Source organism: Salminus brasiliensis, chromosome 11 (genome assembly GCF_030463535.1).
Source record: "Salminus brasiliensis chromosome 11, fSalBra1.hap2, whole genome shotgun sequence".
In the NCBI taxonomy this organism is placed as follows: domain Eukaryota; kingdom Metazoa; phylum Chordata; class Actinopteri; order Characiformes; family Bryconidae; genus Salminus; species Salminus brasiliensis.
The window spans coordinates 12,642,360-12,659,170 of NC_132888.1; the positions used below are offsets into that span (position 1 = coordinate 12,642,360).

Genomic DNA, 16,811 nt, shown 5'->3' on the forward strand with positions numbered 1-16,811 from the left:
GAGCATGTGGAGGATTAACTGTGCACATGCACTATTAAGATACTGCCATCTGGAGGTGGTACTGAGATCTTACATGTTCAGGGCCGGTTCTACATCAACAATCAAACAAATTTATTTGTATATATTTTCTACTTCTATGAAGCAGCTTTTCAGAAATCCAGCTGAGGCAGTAAGTTGCAGAAAAACACTAAAGCAAGGCTTGTAAGCTAAAGCCATCCTCCTCTGGTTGACACTGCCTTGCAAAGGTAATTTAACAAAAAGAGTGATAAGAATTAGGGGGGAAAACATGAAGTGACCCTAAACATCAAACAGAAGGGTTTAGATCAGCCAATTAAAATCAAGAACAGACCAACCAAGACCAACCAGTGGAGGTAGAGGTAGGCGAAGTAGGCCATGTGCCGAGGGTAAACACAAAGGAACTGTCATAAGCAGCTGAGAGATCTAGTCAGTGGTTGCGAATAAAAAGGGGTTGAGGTCAGGTGGGGAAGGGCAGAGTGGGTCTGAGACACCAGACCTCACAGTTGAGCCTTTCAGGACGAATCATGGGCAATTCAGGGAAACAGTAACGAGGGGGGCTCCTACAGGATCACTTCTTCATTTTCAGGATCATTTTTGTGTGCTATTTTACTTCAGAAAGCTGAGTGGTTAATGATGGCCCATGTTGCTGATTGGATCTTACACGGCCACAGAGGCACAGGAAGGGAGGTGCCTACCTGATAGAGCTTAAGATGTAGTGGGTGATTGGAATATGAGGGAAGGGGATGTGTAACCCCAGTTCTTATTACCCTCACTTAAAACAAGTCATTACATTCTCAATGTATGTTTTGATCAACATCACTGACATAATGAGCCAGATAATTTCAGATTTAATGTCATTCTAAGCTAAATAAATTAAAATAAAATAAAAATGTATTAAAAAAATAAATAAATAAATAAATAAACCCACACTAAAGCGCCTCTCCCCTGCTATTTTCAAACAAAATCCATCCAATTTATCAGAAAACCACCCCATCTGCCAACTCTGTTTGAGAAACAGACTCTGGGATGGTGAGACGTGTTTGCATATCAGTCATCTGTCCTGCAACCTGACATTACGCGGCATAATATACATATATTTGATTTACGATTGTTTGAGATAGAGCTTAAATTTAGAATCTTAATTAGCTAGACCGGTCCAGGATTACACACCCCTGCTCTTCCTTTTTTTTCCCTCCATGCATCCTGGAGAAGGAATGTTTTGCTGAAGTTTAGATGATGAAGTGGTTATAATCTGCAACATACAAAACCTTACAAAAATAAAAATAAATCCAGCTATTGTGGAACGTTTATTTCAACATTGAGTGTAACAGTAAAACCGTAAGCATGATATAAAGAGAGAAGCTGCTGTCAGTAAGAATTTGAGTTTTGGCAATTGACTGATAACAGAGTCAACATCCTGTTGACTCATCAGTAGTGGGGCAAAAACAACTGTATCCACCTCAAGGGGGTTATGTAACCATGTTTTCCCTCAAGGTGGCGGTAAGACCTTTACTGTAAACAAGACAGCTGAGAGCTTAACGGAACCTACAGTCAGGTCCATAAGTATGTGGACAGTGGCTATTTAAAAGTACATGAACACAATGACTTTAATACGACACAATCAAGGGGCTGATTAAAGTGTAGACTTTTAGCTTTGATTCCAGGGGTTACCAAAAATACTGCATTAACCTTTTAGGAACTACGGACTATTCACTTTTTTTTATAAATTTTTTTTATTGTGTGTCAAAAGAAAAGGCTGTAATTCCTAAACTGTTAATATATGCAATATTTATGTTAAATCTCCTGAATCACCTCTAAATTGCTTCATTTCTAATCATTTGAGTTGGTCTACAGAAGCAAAATTCCAAAACTGGGCCACCACCCAAATACTGGACCTGGACCTGACAATTTATATCTGTGCAGTTAAACCTTTCAATTTAATCAGTTAGGATGAGCCAGTTCAAGGTGCTACTGTAAGCTTGAAAAATATAATCTTATTTACAATTATGTCGATTACATGATGTGGTACTATTACAAGGTAACTGGGTGTGCTACGGTGGTCTTGATAACTTGGAAGACTAAAAACGTCCATCCAGTCACTCAATAGTTAATTTATACCAGGTGGTGAGTGCAGCTTTCAGCTGCTCCCAAACAGTTAATAAGTAACCAAAAGAAGCTTTTATCACCTTCCTATGTAAACACTACCTACAGATCCATATCTTATCTCCATATTCTAGACTATTATGAAGGAAGGATGATAGTGCATATAAAATAATAACAGGTGCAAAACATGATGATACACAAGCCTCAAATACTGATCTTTCTGGCATTAGAAACAACAAAATGATGCAAAACATAAAAAGTACAATTTAGCAAAGAATAACCATGTTACTGATAGGAAAGAATGAGCTGTAAATGAATGCACAGTGGCAGAATAACTGCAAGCTCTGAAAATCATGGCGGATCTTAAAGTAAAAAAAAAAAATAATAATAAATGTAACTCAATTATATCAGCACTAAGCTTCAATGTCATTTTTAGTGTTGGTTAAATCTTTACTAACTCAAAGTAAACAATAAGACCCTATATTGGTTATAACACAGGAGTTATTTCAGAGGTTTGCATCATGTATCTCATTATGGTAAAGCCATCCAGAAGCCCAAAAGTTAGCAATGGCAGAAGACGTTACGAACATGAAAGTAACGTGTTCTTTCATAAAAGCAATGGCCAACCTTAAACCGTAATCAGTAAAACAGTCTGAGTGTGTTTAACCAAAGTATTATTCTCTAATTATTTGGATTATTAGAGTATACCAGTCTTGGTACAGTATAATTCATTCAATACTACAGTAAATATATTATACTTAACATTTCTATGGAGTAAAAAACTTTACTACTCAAACAGGTGTGCATTCTCTCCAGTTACCTTTCTCTGGTTTTGGAGAAAGCACCTATCCAGTGACGTTTTCTTGAAGGTACTCATAAAAGTAGTCACAGTAGCATCTTTATGCTCCTCTGCACTAGTGGAATGTTGATCCCTTATTAAATTGCATTAATCCCTTTCATAAGGACCATGAGATACCTTTGGGTACAGTGGTCCTCACATATCACACCAAATTCCAAGTCCCTTTTGTGCTATTAATGGCTTCCCTAACTGAGAAGCTTTCATCTCCTAACCCTTTTTCCTTTCTTTGACTCATTTTGGAGTCATTTTGGGAATGTAGCTTGAAAGCACTAGGTCCTACAGGACACCCAGTGTTGTGATTTTTCATGGTCTTCACGTTCAAACCAGGGATGTTTGGCCCATATTTTTCCACATACTCCTAAAAGCCAGTCCAGTGTTGTTCTGTAGATTTCCCTCGGACCTGGACCCACTCTCTCAGTTTTTGAAGGCCCCATAGCGGCTGGCTTTGCTAATGAAGTTCTTCAGCAGATCATGGTCCATGTCAGCGAAGGCCTGGGTCTGAGTGACAGCGGTCAGGTGGTTGACGCAGAACTTGAAGCAAAACTCTTCCAGGTCCTGCAAGTAAAGAAAGGACAGTAACATGAGCAAGTGTTACAGCACAGAAAAACGATTGTGTGTTTCAATGACAAATTAGCTGCCTTGTTAGAAAAGCACAAATGCATATAAGGTGAAAAAAAAAAAAAAGAAACAATTTGGAAAATGTGCATTTTCTTTTATATAACAAGGACACAGTCACTGGTGCAAAACACTAAAAGCAACTGAAGTACTAACAGTGGACTAACATGTGGACAATCTTTAGTTTGCTACTCGTGAAGGAGTGGGTTATAAGTCCGGTCCATGAAAGCACTTCTGAAAAATGTCTTCAGGAATTGCATGATAAAATGACGCCAACTTGGACCAGAATCTCAAAGGAATCAACAAAGGAACTGAGGCTGTTCACAATTTGCCAAGAATTCTGATCGCGCTTTCCCTTGGACATGTCTCTCCATAGAGGAGAGTGCAGCCAAGGGAGTTTGGCAGGAGTGTGTGCGTGTGCCTACCCGTGCTTCATACTTCACAGCAGCAGACAGCAATGTGATTGCATTCTCTTCTGAAATGCCTCTCTTGATGGTCTCCTGGCACAGCCTCTTTAGGCGGGTTTCTCTATAGTAGGTAGCAAGATCCAGAAGACCTTCACATGAGAGAACTGAGAGTCAGTGAATGGACTAGGTAGCAGGTATTATTTTCATTAGCTTTCTCCAATCATGATACATTGTTTTACACAGTAAATGAGAACTAGTGATCACGTCTAGAGCAGTTGTTTGCAACCAACATTGGAACAGTGAATCTGTATAAATGTAAGCACATAATAGATCCATAAATTTTAAACTCAATTTACCAATGGCATCCTCAGGTGGCAAGTTGATAGCGTCTGTATAGAGGTACTCCAGAAAGGCGCGGTACACCAGGTAGGAGAACTGATGGATCTCTATGGCCTCCTCATCAGTCTCATTCAACAGTGCTCGGAAATGCTCACACCTTTTAACGGAGCATACAGTTAGCACAAGAAAGGGAACATCAAAGAAATATTAAGCAGACAAGAAATGGTGAATCTCCAAAATGGCAACTTTAAAGAGAAGAAAGAAAAAAAAATGCTTCACTTTCAATGGAAGTCAATGCAAAGATTTTATCCAAGTTATTTAGGAGCTTTTGTATTGGTCCATTCATCATGAAATTAGGTAACAATGTAAAACATTAAAAACATTATGTCAAAAAGTGAAAAAACACAAAAATAAACACACCTACACTTAAGTCCTATTCAGACATGGGGGAGGTGGAGTAAAGTAATTATTACCAGAGTTTAGGCCTGTCACGATAACAAAATTTCCTGGACGATTAATCATCTCCTAAATTATCGCGATAAACGATAATATTGTAACATGCAGAGTAAAATGCCATGTCTTTTATCTCCTTCAGAATGCTGTCTTTCACTTCATTATATAAAGCTGGAACGAGTTTGAGAGATGCATGTTTTCTTTGATAATTCGTACTGCCTGTCAAACGTTTTCAGCATGTTTTTGAATGCTGGTTTTTCCACCGTATTTAACGGCAGCATCTCTTTGGCTATATAGTGAGTTACACTGTTTGTAATCGTGCGCCGTTTCACGCCATCACTTATATATTTACACTGTCGAGCAAAGGCATCCGTGATGGTCACCTGCTTGGACGCCCCCTCTCCAACCAGGTTCTTTGTTTCCAGCTCGGTAAATTGAACTGGATGGTTGTGCTTTAAATGGGCTCTTAGGTTAGTTGTATTACCACCTTTTGTTGCCACTGTTTTTAGACAAAGACGACATACCGCCTCGTTAAAGCTGATGGGCTCTCCACGCTCATTTGGCTTAAAGCCAAAGTGTTCCCACACTGGAGCAGTGCAATGTGGCTTTGAAACCAAGTCCATCTTGAATTACTTCTCCAAACTTTCTTTCTGGATCCTATTAGCCTCGAATATGTTCGCCAGCCAACACGCCTCCACCTGCATCTGCCTCCACTGTCTCCTCTGTGTGCAACGCACGCGTTTCCTAACAGATAGATGTCGCTGTCTGGCGCAGACATGTCTTCGCCTTAGACAGGGAGCCGATGAGAGAGCAGCACCATGTGCCTTGCAGAAATCTTGCTGTGTTTTTTTCTAATGTAAACAAACCCGCGCGAAAACCAATTGCCTATTATCTGCGTCTGCTAAACTTATCGTGGACACATCCATTTATCGTACGATAAGTCGATAACGTAATTATCGCGGCAGAGTTCCTCAGTGATTCAGTCCCGTTCAAATACGCCTTGTCAGCAATTTTACGGACTGCGTGCTCCAGCATTAGTAAAGATTTAGGCACCTTTTACCGTCTGTAAAATGAGCCGTAAAAATAACCTGTTATTTTTCTGTTCCTGTAAATTCAGGCGGAGGTTTCTTATCCTGTGCTAATCTGTCAAAGTTTACAGACATCCTATAGTAAAATGACATTACACAACCTCCCCATGTAAAAAACTACTTACAGTACATTCATTAATAATCAAATTCCAGAAATTGTCTCATTTCTGTTCAAACGGGTAAAAATTGTACACATTGTGCAAAACACCTTCTGAACTTTTTCATCAAGTTAGGTGACTTAACACTGTCCACATGCTCATGAGGTACTAGAAAGCTGTGAAAACAATTTGTCATGCACTAAATATTTAACGTGACTTACAACACTGACTGAATAGACTGTGAATGCCTGTTATTCTTTCCTAATTGGAAAGTCTGTTTTGAAAGTGACCTTAGGTTTTACTTCCTTGAGCAGGTTATGGCATGTTTCTGCCTAATCACCATGTTGCAGCCCATACCTGTTCATTGTGTTTTCTTGTTCTGCCTTGCTTGCAGCAACACACCAGTTTTCAACCAACCATTCTCCCCTTCATTTTCAACAGTAACAAAAATATCATGCATTGTTTTGGTGAAGCTATATGCAGGTGTTGTGCTCATTATGAGAAGCAGCTTAATAATTCCTCTTAAGTGCACCAGAAGAGGACATTTCTTGGTGCAATCTAAATTTAATATGCATGCTTTTATGACAAGGAAAATTGCCTCAGTGGACTAAAGGCAAGCAACAGCTGGAAAACTATTTTAGAAACTTTCCCCACAAGACTCCATATCGCCTGGAGAAAAGCTGGAGATACCTGATTTTGAGCAGGGCTTTGTGAACATGGATGCATTTCCCATCAACAAGGAACTTGAGGTCTGAGATTTCTGGGCTGTCAAACTCTCTTTTGAGGGACTGGGCCACAGTCAGATAGTCATCTCCATCTAACAAACAGAATTTTCAGCATAGCTGTCATACACTTTCAATGGCAAGTCAACACAAACTGCAAAGTTGTAGAAAAGTTGAACAATTTAGATACAATTCGAGACAAACTATCAATCATGCTGTTGTCTGCAAACCTTCTTACCCACAGTGAGAAGACGCCAGGTGACGGCAGGAGTGGCAAAGCAGGCAAACACATCGTCAGTGCTGGAGAAGTGTGTGATGTGTGGGTAGGGAACAGCCTGACCACGACACTGACCCCACATCAGAACCTGGCCGCTCTGCGTCTTGGCGGCTGACGTGTGGCTGGTGTGACATGCGGCTACCTCCACCATCCTGGAGGGGAGAGGGGCTTCAAACTGAATCATCTTACTAGCCACAGACACCTTAACCCTTTAATAGAACAGCAGCAGCTCTGAGATTAATAACAGGGTCATTCTGGTTTAAATCCGGATAAAACATTGTTTGGATGCAAACATGCATTAACCTTTAAACACTGACCTTCTCAGTAACATCCTGAATCAGTCAGGTTTTTGGTAAACTTGTGAAAAACGAATCAACACAGATTTTCCATTACAGTCTAGTTACATATATTTTAACATACTTAAGCTCCCCACTAAATAAATAAAAATGACCTGCATCATGTCTAGCCACATTTAGCCCAATATTCTGCAAACTGGGCTTTAAATCAAAGCTTAACATAACACTGGGGTACTTTGAATGACCAGCAAGGTCACAAAAGTTTGGAACAGCAGGCAAAATGCTGAACTAATGTGCTACCATTACAGCCTGAGGGTCATGAGTTCCTCAATGAATCCTGAGCCATGCTGCTTTGCCATCGATGGCCGGTGTCCAAGAGAGCACAATTGGCTATGCTCTCTCTGGGTGGGTAAATGCTGCAGAAGGGGCCATTTGAAAAGAGGTGGTGGCTGACTTTGCATGTATTGGGTTAAGTCCTGAACCTCTTAATGGTGCAGTGAGTGAGCGAGTGCTGATGTACATGTATGATAAGTCTCTAACAGTGCATGCTGTTTTTTTTTACCTCTCTTTGTCCATGTTGATGAGTGTGGGTAATGCTTGGTTGCTCTTGTTTCCAGTACCAAGTTGTCCATAAGAGTTGGCACCCCAGGCGTAAACAAATCCCTCATCCGTTAGTGCCAGTGTGTGTGCATAGCCACAGGCCACCTGGATACATTTACGTTTGCAATAATGTTAGATGTTAACCAGATAAACAGGCTTTTACTGAAAAACTCATAACTGTTACATGAAATGTTTTGCCATTCATTGTTTCTTCTGAAATCAAGAATATAAAAAAGGATGATGGATGGATGAGGACCACCCCACCTCATCTCAAACTCACCAGGTCATCCCAAAAGTACTGGATGGAAGTACTCAATCTTTTCAGAGAACACAGTTCTACTGCAGTTTATAACTCGATGGATTTATACCCCTCTAGCCCACTTCTTGCATTAGGCACCATGCCAATTGGTTCATGTTTATCGGCTCTAGAGTCCCATTCTGTACATTTGTTATGTCTACATTTGCACATCTGTGTCAGCAATGGGTACAACTTAAAATAGCTAAATGCATTCATTAGAAGGGGTGTCGAAAAAGCATTTGGACATAGAGTATATTAGCTTTTTTAACGCTTTAATGTTTTCTTCTTTATTGCTTTTATTATTTACATTTTTGCAAAGCAAAACTAGAAATACACCCTTTTGGTTCAGCAGAAGACCATTGTGTAGGTCATGTCCATGTGGAGAGTCTTTTAACAGCTTAAACCAGTGAAACTGCACAAACAAAAGAGTCACAGAGCTTGACAAACCTTGCAAACCTGCTTGTTTCCTCACCTGTACAATGTTGACTCCCTGCAGAGCTGCGATACGGCAGGGTGTTTGCTGGTTGCCATTATTGCCCAAACCCAGCTGTCCGTTACAATTATAGCCCCAGCCGTAGGTCTGTCAACACAGTACTCAGTCAGAATACATGGCAGCTATCCAGAATCACTGAGAGGGACGACACCCTATATGACCTTTGATTAGCAGATATGGTAGATGCAAAATGGCACATTGTATATAGCTTATTTCATTGTGCGCAATTGTGGATGTTTGACTTATTAACACTACATGGACAAAAATATTGGGACAACTGCTCATTCATGGTTTCTTAAAAAGTCGAGGGTTTTTAAAAGAGTCTATTCTGCTTTTGTTAAAGTAACTGTCTCTATGGTCCAGGAAAGGTCTTCTACTAGACTTTGAAGCATTGCTGTGGGGATTTGATTGCCTCACAGCACCAAGAGCATTAGTAAAGATCAGATCAGGATGTTGAATGACATACAACCCCACTTCCCAAGCTTCCCCAAAAATTAGATGGAGCACAATCATTCCAGACAACACAGTGTCACTGCTTCACAGCTAAATTCTGGGGGCTGTATACCCCTCTAGCCCACACCTGGCATTAGGTATAGTGCCAATAGGTTCATGGTGTCCCACCTACATTTTTGCCAATACTTCTCTACAGGGACTAGACAAGTTGTTTGTGTGTGTGCATTTGCACATCTGTGTCAGCAATGGGTGCAACTTCAAGTAGCTGAATGTGTTCAGTATTAATAAGGGTTGTCCACAAACATAAGATATACATATACCATACATCCTAAATTCAGGTGGCAAAAAAAGCTCTAACAAGATCCTACACACTAGCATACAATCAATCAGACTGATATAAACCAACAGAAGAGGATAGAAAGGTCACCTCTCCGTTGTCCAGGACAGCCATGGAGCAGAGCTGTCCGCAGGCTATGTTGACGACCACCTTGTTCTGCAGGCAGCTGCTGACTCTCCTTGGGGTTGGCTGATTGGCAGTGGAGCCGGAGCCCACCTGTCCAGAGTTGTTGTAGCCCCAAGCATATACCTGAACATGGGAAAAGTAGTAGTGTTGCGGTGATTATCAGAGTAGTAGGCAAACAATACAATGAAGAAAAAAAAGGCAAGAGAGCTACCAGTCCAGTACACTACTAGAAAAAAGTGTAAGACACACTTACTGCAGCAGGATTTCCACATTTTATAGAATAACTGAATACATTCACTTATAGTCACTATATAAAAAAACATACTGAAATATGTACCAAAATTCAATTTAAGATTCTTTTAAATAACCTTTAGATAGGTTAGAACTACATGACTTTCAAATCTCAAAACTGATCTACTGCTCACACTAAATGACGTTCACCTATAACCTGTTATGGGGAGGTAGTGGTGTGCACACCACACAGTCTTTAGCCCAGAGATCTTTAACATAGAACACCCCAATCACAAACTCCCGCTGTCTCACAGAACAAATGTGAGAAAGTAAAGAGGGAAAACCCCTTTGCCATGTTTGTTATTGCTTTGTTGTCTCATGTCACGCTCTACAAGAGTTTTGTCTCACGCTCCTGTCTCTCACTCATCGCAGCTCCTTTTTGGGTGTCGTGGAAGACCTCACACTAGACATTTGTCTGCGACAGCTCGCAAACTGGCAAAACCACACTGCTGAACCATTCACACTGCGGTCACTGAGCAGGGGGGTTGGCGCGGATGTAAAAACCATGTCTACATCAGGAAAATCAGGGCTAGTAGCACGTTTATATGTACAGCCTATTTCCAAATAGAAGCACTGTGTAGTTCTATAATTCCAGACTGCTGGAAGTCAGCCTTCTTTCACCCCGTACTTCAATGGTCAGGACCCCACAGGACAACCACAGAACAGCTACCATGTGGGTAGTGGGTAATTTTCAGCACTGCAATGACACTGACATGGTGGTGGTGTGGTTATTGTGTGTTGCACTGGTTCAAATGGATCAGACACAGCAGTGCTGCTGGAGTGTTTAAACACTGTGTCTGTCCACTCATTGTCCACTCTATTAGACACTCCCACCTAGTTGGTCCACCTTGTAGATGTAAAATCAGAGACAGAAGCTCATCTGTTGCTGCACAGTTTGTGTTGGTCATCCTCTAGTCCTTCATCAGTGCTCATAGGATGCTGCCCAGAAGATTCTGTTGGCTGGATATTTCTAGTTAGTGTACTGTTCTCAGTCCAGCAGTAAAATACGGTTAAGCGTTTAATAACTCCAGCGGCACTACTGTGTTTGATCCACTCATACGCCACCACAACATCAGTGTCACTGCAGTGCTGAGAATGACTCACCACCCAAATAATACCTGCTCTGTGGTGGTCGTCTTGTGGGGTGTTGACCACTGAAGAAAAGGGGGGCAGAGACATTAACAAAAAATGCAGAGAAACAGATTAAGACTGACTACAGTTAAAGGAATGATAGAACTACAACATACTCCTATATGGTCAGTGATTGAAGGTTTGAAGTACATTTCAAACCAGGGCTGGTCATAATATTCTGATATATCAATCAAAACATTTTAAAGAGAATAAGTGCGACATCTCACAGACCTCTCCTTCGGTGGTGAGAGCGATGGTGTGATGGGAGCCACAAGCCACTTCCGTCACTCTCTTGTTAATAAGGTTGGTGGAGACCAGAGCAGGGGTTAGGCCATGGTTAGTAGTGCCATTCCCCAACTGGCTGTAGCCGTTGTGGCCCCAGGCATAGACCTCACCTTCTACATAGGATGCAAAATATATAAATATCTGCAAATTATATGTAAAGCTAATATTTAATTAAATAAAAGTAAACGGGTCTCACACCTGCAGTTGCAATGACCACATGTGGTCCTGTGCCATAGCTGAGAGATACAATCTTCTTCCCACACAAGACGTCTATCCGCCTGGCCTCGATGGTGCTTTGCATGTCCCCCAGACCCAAACAGCCGCTACAGTTCGTCCCCAGAGCGAACACCTGTGAAAGCACCCAGAGAAAGCATTTAACAGGATTCGGCTTCATTGGCTTTTTATAACAGAGAATCTCATCGAGCAGAATTAATTTTTTCCAGTAGGGCTCAAGTTACATACAAAGTAGGGGTGGAAGAAAGTATAACTATAGAAAGGTACTGTGATATGTTTTGCAATACTGTGTCAATTCTCAAAAGCACAGGATTTTTTAATTAATAGCTTACCTGTCAGCCACAAGATTGTGGTTCATTTTGTGTTGTGTTTAAACTCTGACCACTAGAGAGCAGTGATGTACTACATTATTTATTTATTATATACACACAAAAGGTCCAATATTACACTAGATTACCAATGCTTTTCTTATTTTATGAAAATAAAATAATCAAAATAAGCAAAAATAGGTCTGTCATTTTTACACAATAATTGTCATTCAAATTTAGAGAGAAAATAAATACCCTTTTTTCTTTTCTGGTTTATATTGATTCCATCTTGCATAGTGCATGAATATTTAAGGTAATACTGGTTGCTAAATTTCAAATTGCACCAGTTTAGTGACAGCTAAGCCCAACTGCTCTTTACAGCAAATGACAATTTCACTTTTGGGCATGCCTGAGCTGGACTACATCAAAAACACATCCGCTACTCAATGACAATCGAAAATGTTCTAAGGGTCTATAAACCAGCCTTTACACTACAATAGTTCAGCTGATGAGAGCTTAGTACGTCACAGCCAAGGTATGTACACAGATGTCAAATGTGTTGGCAGTACCAGTAAAAGCACTCAAACCATTTGTGTTAAGGTGGGTAAATAGCCTTAACCTTTATGCTGTAGATAAACAGCAGATATAATGGCTCTTTGTGCTGTTCAGGTCATATCATGCCCAGTCAAGGAAAGCTGGTGTCTAAGGCCTAGAAGATTAAAAAGTTGAGTAAACAAGCACAGATAAGAGTACTGGATCATTACTTTAGATACTCTTAAGCAGATGTAAGTGTGGTGACATCACAGGGACATGAAATGATGAACCTCAGTGTGAACAAATTTCAAATATCAGAAATGGAAACCATTTAAAACCAGGTTGGCATCATCTAAAGCCTTTGTGCAAGCTCTAACTTAAGCTTTGGGAGACATAAATGAATCCCATTAAGATGAAAACTGACGTAACCTAATCAACTGCATAGTCCCAACATGCAGCCATCCATCTAACATATTGCATGATACAAATGCATACAACAGAGACATCTGGAATCCTTAGCTGAGATTATGCATAGACAACCACATGGAAAAATTAGGACACACCATTAAAACCTCTGCATTTGATGTATTTCAACAAATGGACATTTGATTTTTAATTTAATAATATTCTAATCCACCCAGACAAAAACAAGCCTTGCATGTTTAAGGTGGTATAACCTTCAAGTTCCTGCAGATTATGCTGCATGTGAATGATTGGACTATAAATACCTGTGAGGTGTGCAACAGAATTCATAGATATAAAAGAGATGTAAAGTGCAGTTAATGTCTTGTTCGTTGGTTGGAAAATGGGTGGCAAAGCAGATGTAATGACAAATAGGAATGGTTGCATTTAGGGTTGCAAAAGGCCACAGCATCAAGGAAGCAGCTGAATCTGCAGGTGTATCGTCATACGGGTCTACCAGCAGTGGCAGAAATCACAGTCTTGAGACTGGTTGAGAGATGGAGGCAATATAAAACTACATAAATGGAACTTAAGAAATGCTGGCAGATGTTTTACTCGTTAATTATTTTCTGGACAGTGGAACGGCTGACGTCCAACAGTACTGAGACCTTTTAAAAGCCCTTCCCAGACTCAAAAGGCTCAGAGAACTTTCAGGATCTCACAATGGACCATTCACCAATCAAGAGAAAACCTAAAACTAAGGTTAATGTGAACGTAACCTAAACGTCTGACGTTTAAATAAGACAGGTTCTCTAAATCTACATCTGCTCTAACCATGTTGTAATCATCTGCAGCTGTTTCAAATGTTTATGTAGCAATTAATGTAGGGAGTCCTAACTTTTTCCTCACATGGAAACTGTACTTCTGTTACTAACATTTTACTAATTGATTTTACTGATTTTTAAAAGATATTTCATTAATTTCATGTGTTCAGTTTTATTATCTCAATCTCTCATGTTGTTTAAATGATGTTCAAGTGTCTGGATGTTTAAATATGTTAGAAACACCAAAAGGTTTTCAAGAGGTGTCTTAATTTTCTCACATTAATGTAGATATTGGTCCAACAACAAAGAGAGCCTCAAAAAGTTATAGTGGAAACAGCTTGACTTCAGTGACACAAACTACTCAGGATACAAACAAGGCTTGTGGTGTATTACAGGCCTATATATAGCTTAGCTCTACCTGCTTAATCACTCTCCTAGATTTTGTGTGTGTGTGTGTGTGTGTGTGCGTGCGTGCGTGCGCATGGCAACTTTCCCTCCTCCCCGCCCCTGAATGCACAGTTAATATCTTACCCCTTGTGTTTATATTGGAATTACAGTTTCTGTAAATTTTTACTATTGTGATTTCTTTAGTTTGTGTGGATGGGTTTCTACTGCACACCAGCACAGTCCTTTCATGAGCAAAACATACCTCATCATTGACAGTAACGTACAGCGCCTCATTAGCAGCACTGCCAAACACACAAGCCTGGCGGATGAGTCGCAGTTCCTCAGGAGGCAGGAGTGCAAACACTGGCCACTTTCCCACGTCTAGCATGCTACTCTGCAGCCAACAGGATAAACAGACAGACACGTTTTTCCTCGAGCACAGTGAACAGGATGTACAGCCACCGGGAAATACAGCAGATTTAACACACGTCAAGTCATCGTATATTGGACCTGGGCTGAAACAGCTTTGGGCATTGAGGCCTTTTAAACACATTAACTTGCTGTTTTAGTCTCGTCTACAACCTGCAAAATAATATACAACAGACACAAAAGGTTTTGGAGCAAGTTGACCCATTAAAAGTGAAATCCTCGGTTTACTCTTATTATCCCTTACAAGTTCCCTGGGAGCCTGAATGACTAAAGATCTCAATAAGAAAAAAGTGACAAAAGGAATAAAATGGTACATTTTTGAAAACCACATCTGCACCTGGTAATAAGATGTCAAATTGATTTGTTTATTTACAGTAAGTATCAACGTAAAAAATTCATTTATATACCAATCCCTCAATTTAACAACATATTCCCCCTTGTATTAAATCAAGGGAATATTTATTTCTCTAAATATTATTCTTCTCCCTTAAACTTGGGGGGCCGGGATGGGCAATTCTGGTCCTGGATGACTGGATTCCTGCACAGCTTTGCACTTTTCCTGCTTAAGCAAACCTGATGAATCAACTTACCGGTTATCTACCAGGTTTAGTAGGTCTGTTAGAGCAGGGAAACTCAGCAAACTGTGCAGGACTCCAGCCCCTGTTTCCTCACCCCTGCTTTATAGGCTCCATAAACAGACTTGTGCCCTTATTCAGTCCTGGAGCCTTTTCCCTTCCAGAGAGGTTCAGTTAAGTGCACTGCAGGAATAACTAGGTGCACAGTACTAAAGGCAATGAAGACCTGCTAGATAGCATCTAATCAACAAGAGGAGCACACAGAAACAGGTGCTTTAGGTGAACATCTACAGGTAGAGGGTTGTTTTAGTGCGAGAGCAGGGCTTGATTTTAGTGGGTATGTCTCTGGCTTAGTGTAAAAGTTGTGTTTTAGAAAAATCAATATATAATAGACAGGGGGTTCATTTAGCCAAAGCCGGCAGACAGGAATGAAGTCAGCTAGCTGGCACTAGCTACAGACTGCAGCTATTCTTGGTAGATAGCTAACTAGCTAGCTGATTAGCTAAGAGACTTAGCTAGCACTTGCTAGCTAACTAAAGCATTCTAGTGGTACTAGATAGTGCTAGCTACTCCATTTGCTATCTGTAACAGGAATAATGTGGGTAGCCAGGCCAAAAAAACCCCACAAAACACAGTTGTTGGCAACTCACCGCTGTAGCTAGCTTATTATCTAGCAGACTTAGCTATAAGCTAGCTAGCTAACTTTAGCTCGCCAATTATCTAGCTAGCTATAGAGATAGGCCAACTAGCTATGCTAGCTAAGTTTGCTAGTGCTAGCGTCTAGCTGGAGCATCCATTATTATTATTATTATTATTATTATTATTATTATTATGATCGGAATATATCTACTAGTGCTAATGTGGATGTCAGCAGGGTAGAGGACTTACCAGCTGGCTGTTAGCTAGCTAGCTAGCATTAGCTGCATAGCACTAGCTAGCGTGGACAACAGTAGCTGGCGCTAGCTTACTAGACTATAGGCTAGCTAAACCTCAGACAGCAAGTAAACATTACCTCGTGTTCCTAAAATAACGCCAGTGCCTTCATCGAGAGCTCGTCTAGCTACGTTAGTTCCTTTTCTCAGGGTCGTTTCCATTCACAAAAACAGGCTCGTCTAAAAGAAAGAGGTCCGATGGTCCAGGGACTTTCCTCCTAGTCGCCTGCTGTCATTTTCCTGCCTGCTGAGTCCTTCATCACACGGCGGAGGAGGAGAGGAGAGGAGAGGAGAGGAGAGGCATGTTTTCTCACACCGCTGGGCTCATGCCAGGGGCAGGGAGAGAAGGATTAGCTCCACTTTTGCTTCTGGGGAGAAATGACCAGGTCTTCGTTAATAAAGCGTCCAATGCAACGAACCAGCAGCAGGACTCGCTGAGACTCGCTGAGACTCCCTGTACCCTACATGACCGGTAGCCTCGCCTTCTTCCTAACAGCTGTGCAAGTCTTGTGGGTCACTTTCCCTCGCAGAAACACCACGCCTTCATTGGCAAGGATGGTCGAGACTCCAGCTATGTTCCTTTGCTTTAAAATTCTGCTTGAATCTTCTATGAGATCTCACTGAATCTCACTGTATCAGCACCACCATGCTAATCCTGGGTGAGGCCTCTTTTGGTCTCTTTGGTCTCAAAAACAGCCCCAGTTTTTCATGGCATGGTATGAATGAGCCCAAAGTGTGCCAGCCTACCAGCCTGGACTCTTGACAAGATAGGCTATGTCCACTGATTCATGCTGTTGGTGCCGAACTCTGAACCTATAATTGGTGTGCCTCTGCAGAAGATAAAGGATAAAGATGCACGTATTTGTCACTGTACAGCGAAATGTGTCCTCCGCATTT

General features: G+C 40.9%; 1 protein-coding gene across 2 annotated transcripts; it reads right to left on the minus strand.

The window, feature by feature from the left end:
- Positions 1-1,296: 1,296 nt before the first annotated feature.
- rcbtb2 (regulator of chromosome condensation (RCC1) and BTB (POZ) domain containing protein 2) lies at positions 1,297-16,606 on the minus strand. Of its 2 annotated transcripts, none has more exons than XM_072691796.1 (12): positions 15,995-16,606; positions 14,241-14,367; positions 11,488-11,638; positions 11,236-11,402; positions 9,547-9,705; positions 8,646-8,753; positions 7,838-7,980; positions 6,941-7,131; positions 6,671-6,797; positions 4,359-4,498; positions 4,021-4,151; positions 1,297-3,535 (listed from the first exon to the last, which is right to left on the minus strand). In XM_072691796.1, the coding sequence occupies exons 2-12, from the start codon at positions 14,364-14,366 to the stop codon at positions 3,395-3,397; spliced, it is 1,584 nt and encodes a 527-aa protein (XP_072547897.1). In that variant the 5' UTR covers position 14,367; positions 15,995-16,606; the 3' UTR covers positions 1,297-3,394. The 2 variants fall into 2 exon arrangements, with proteins under 2 accessions (XP_072547897.1, XP_072547896.1); XM_072691795.1 differs by having other exon boundaries at positions 14,241-14,372.
- Between the last annotated feature and the right edge of the window lie 205 nt (positions 16,607-16,811).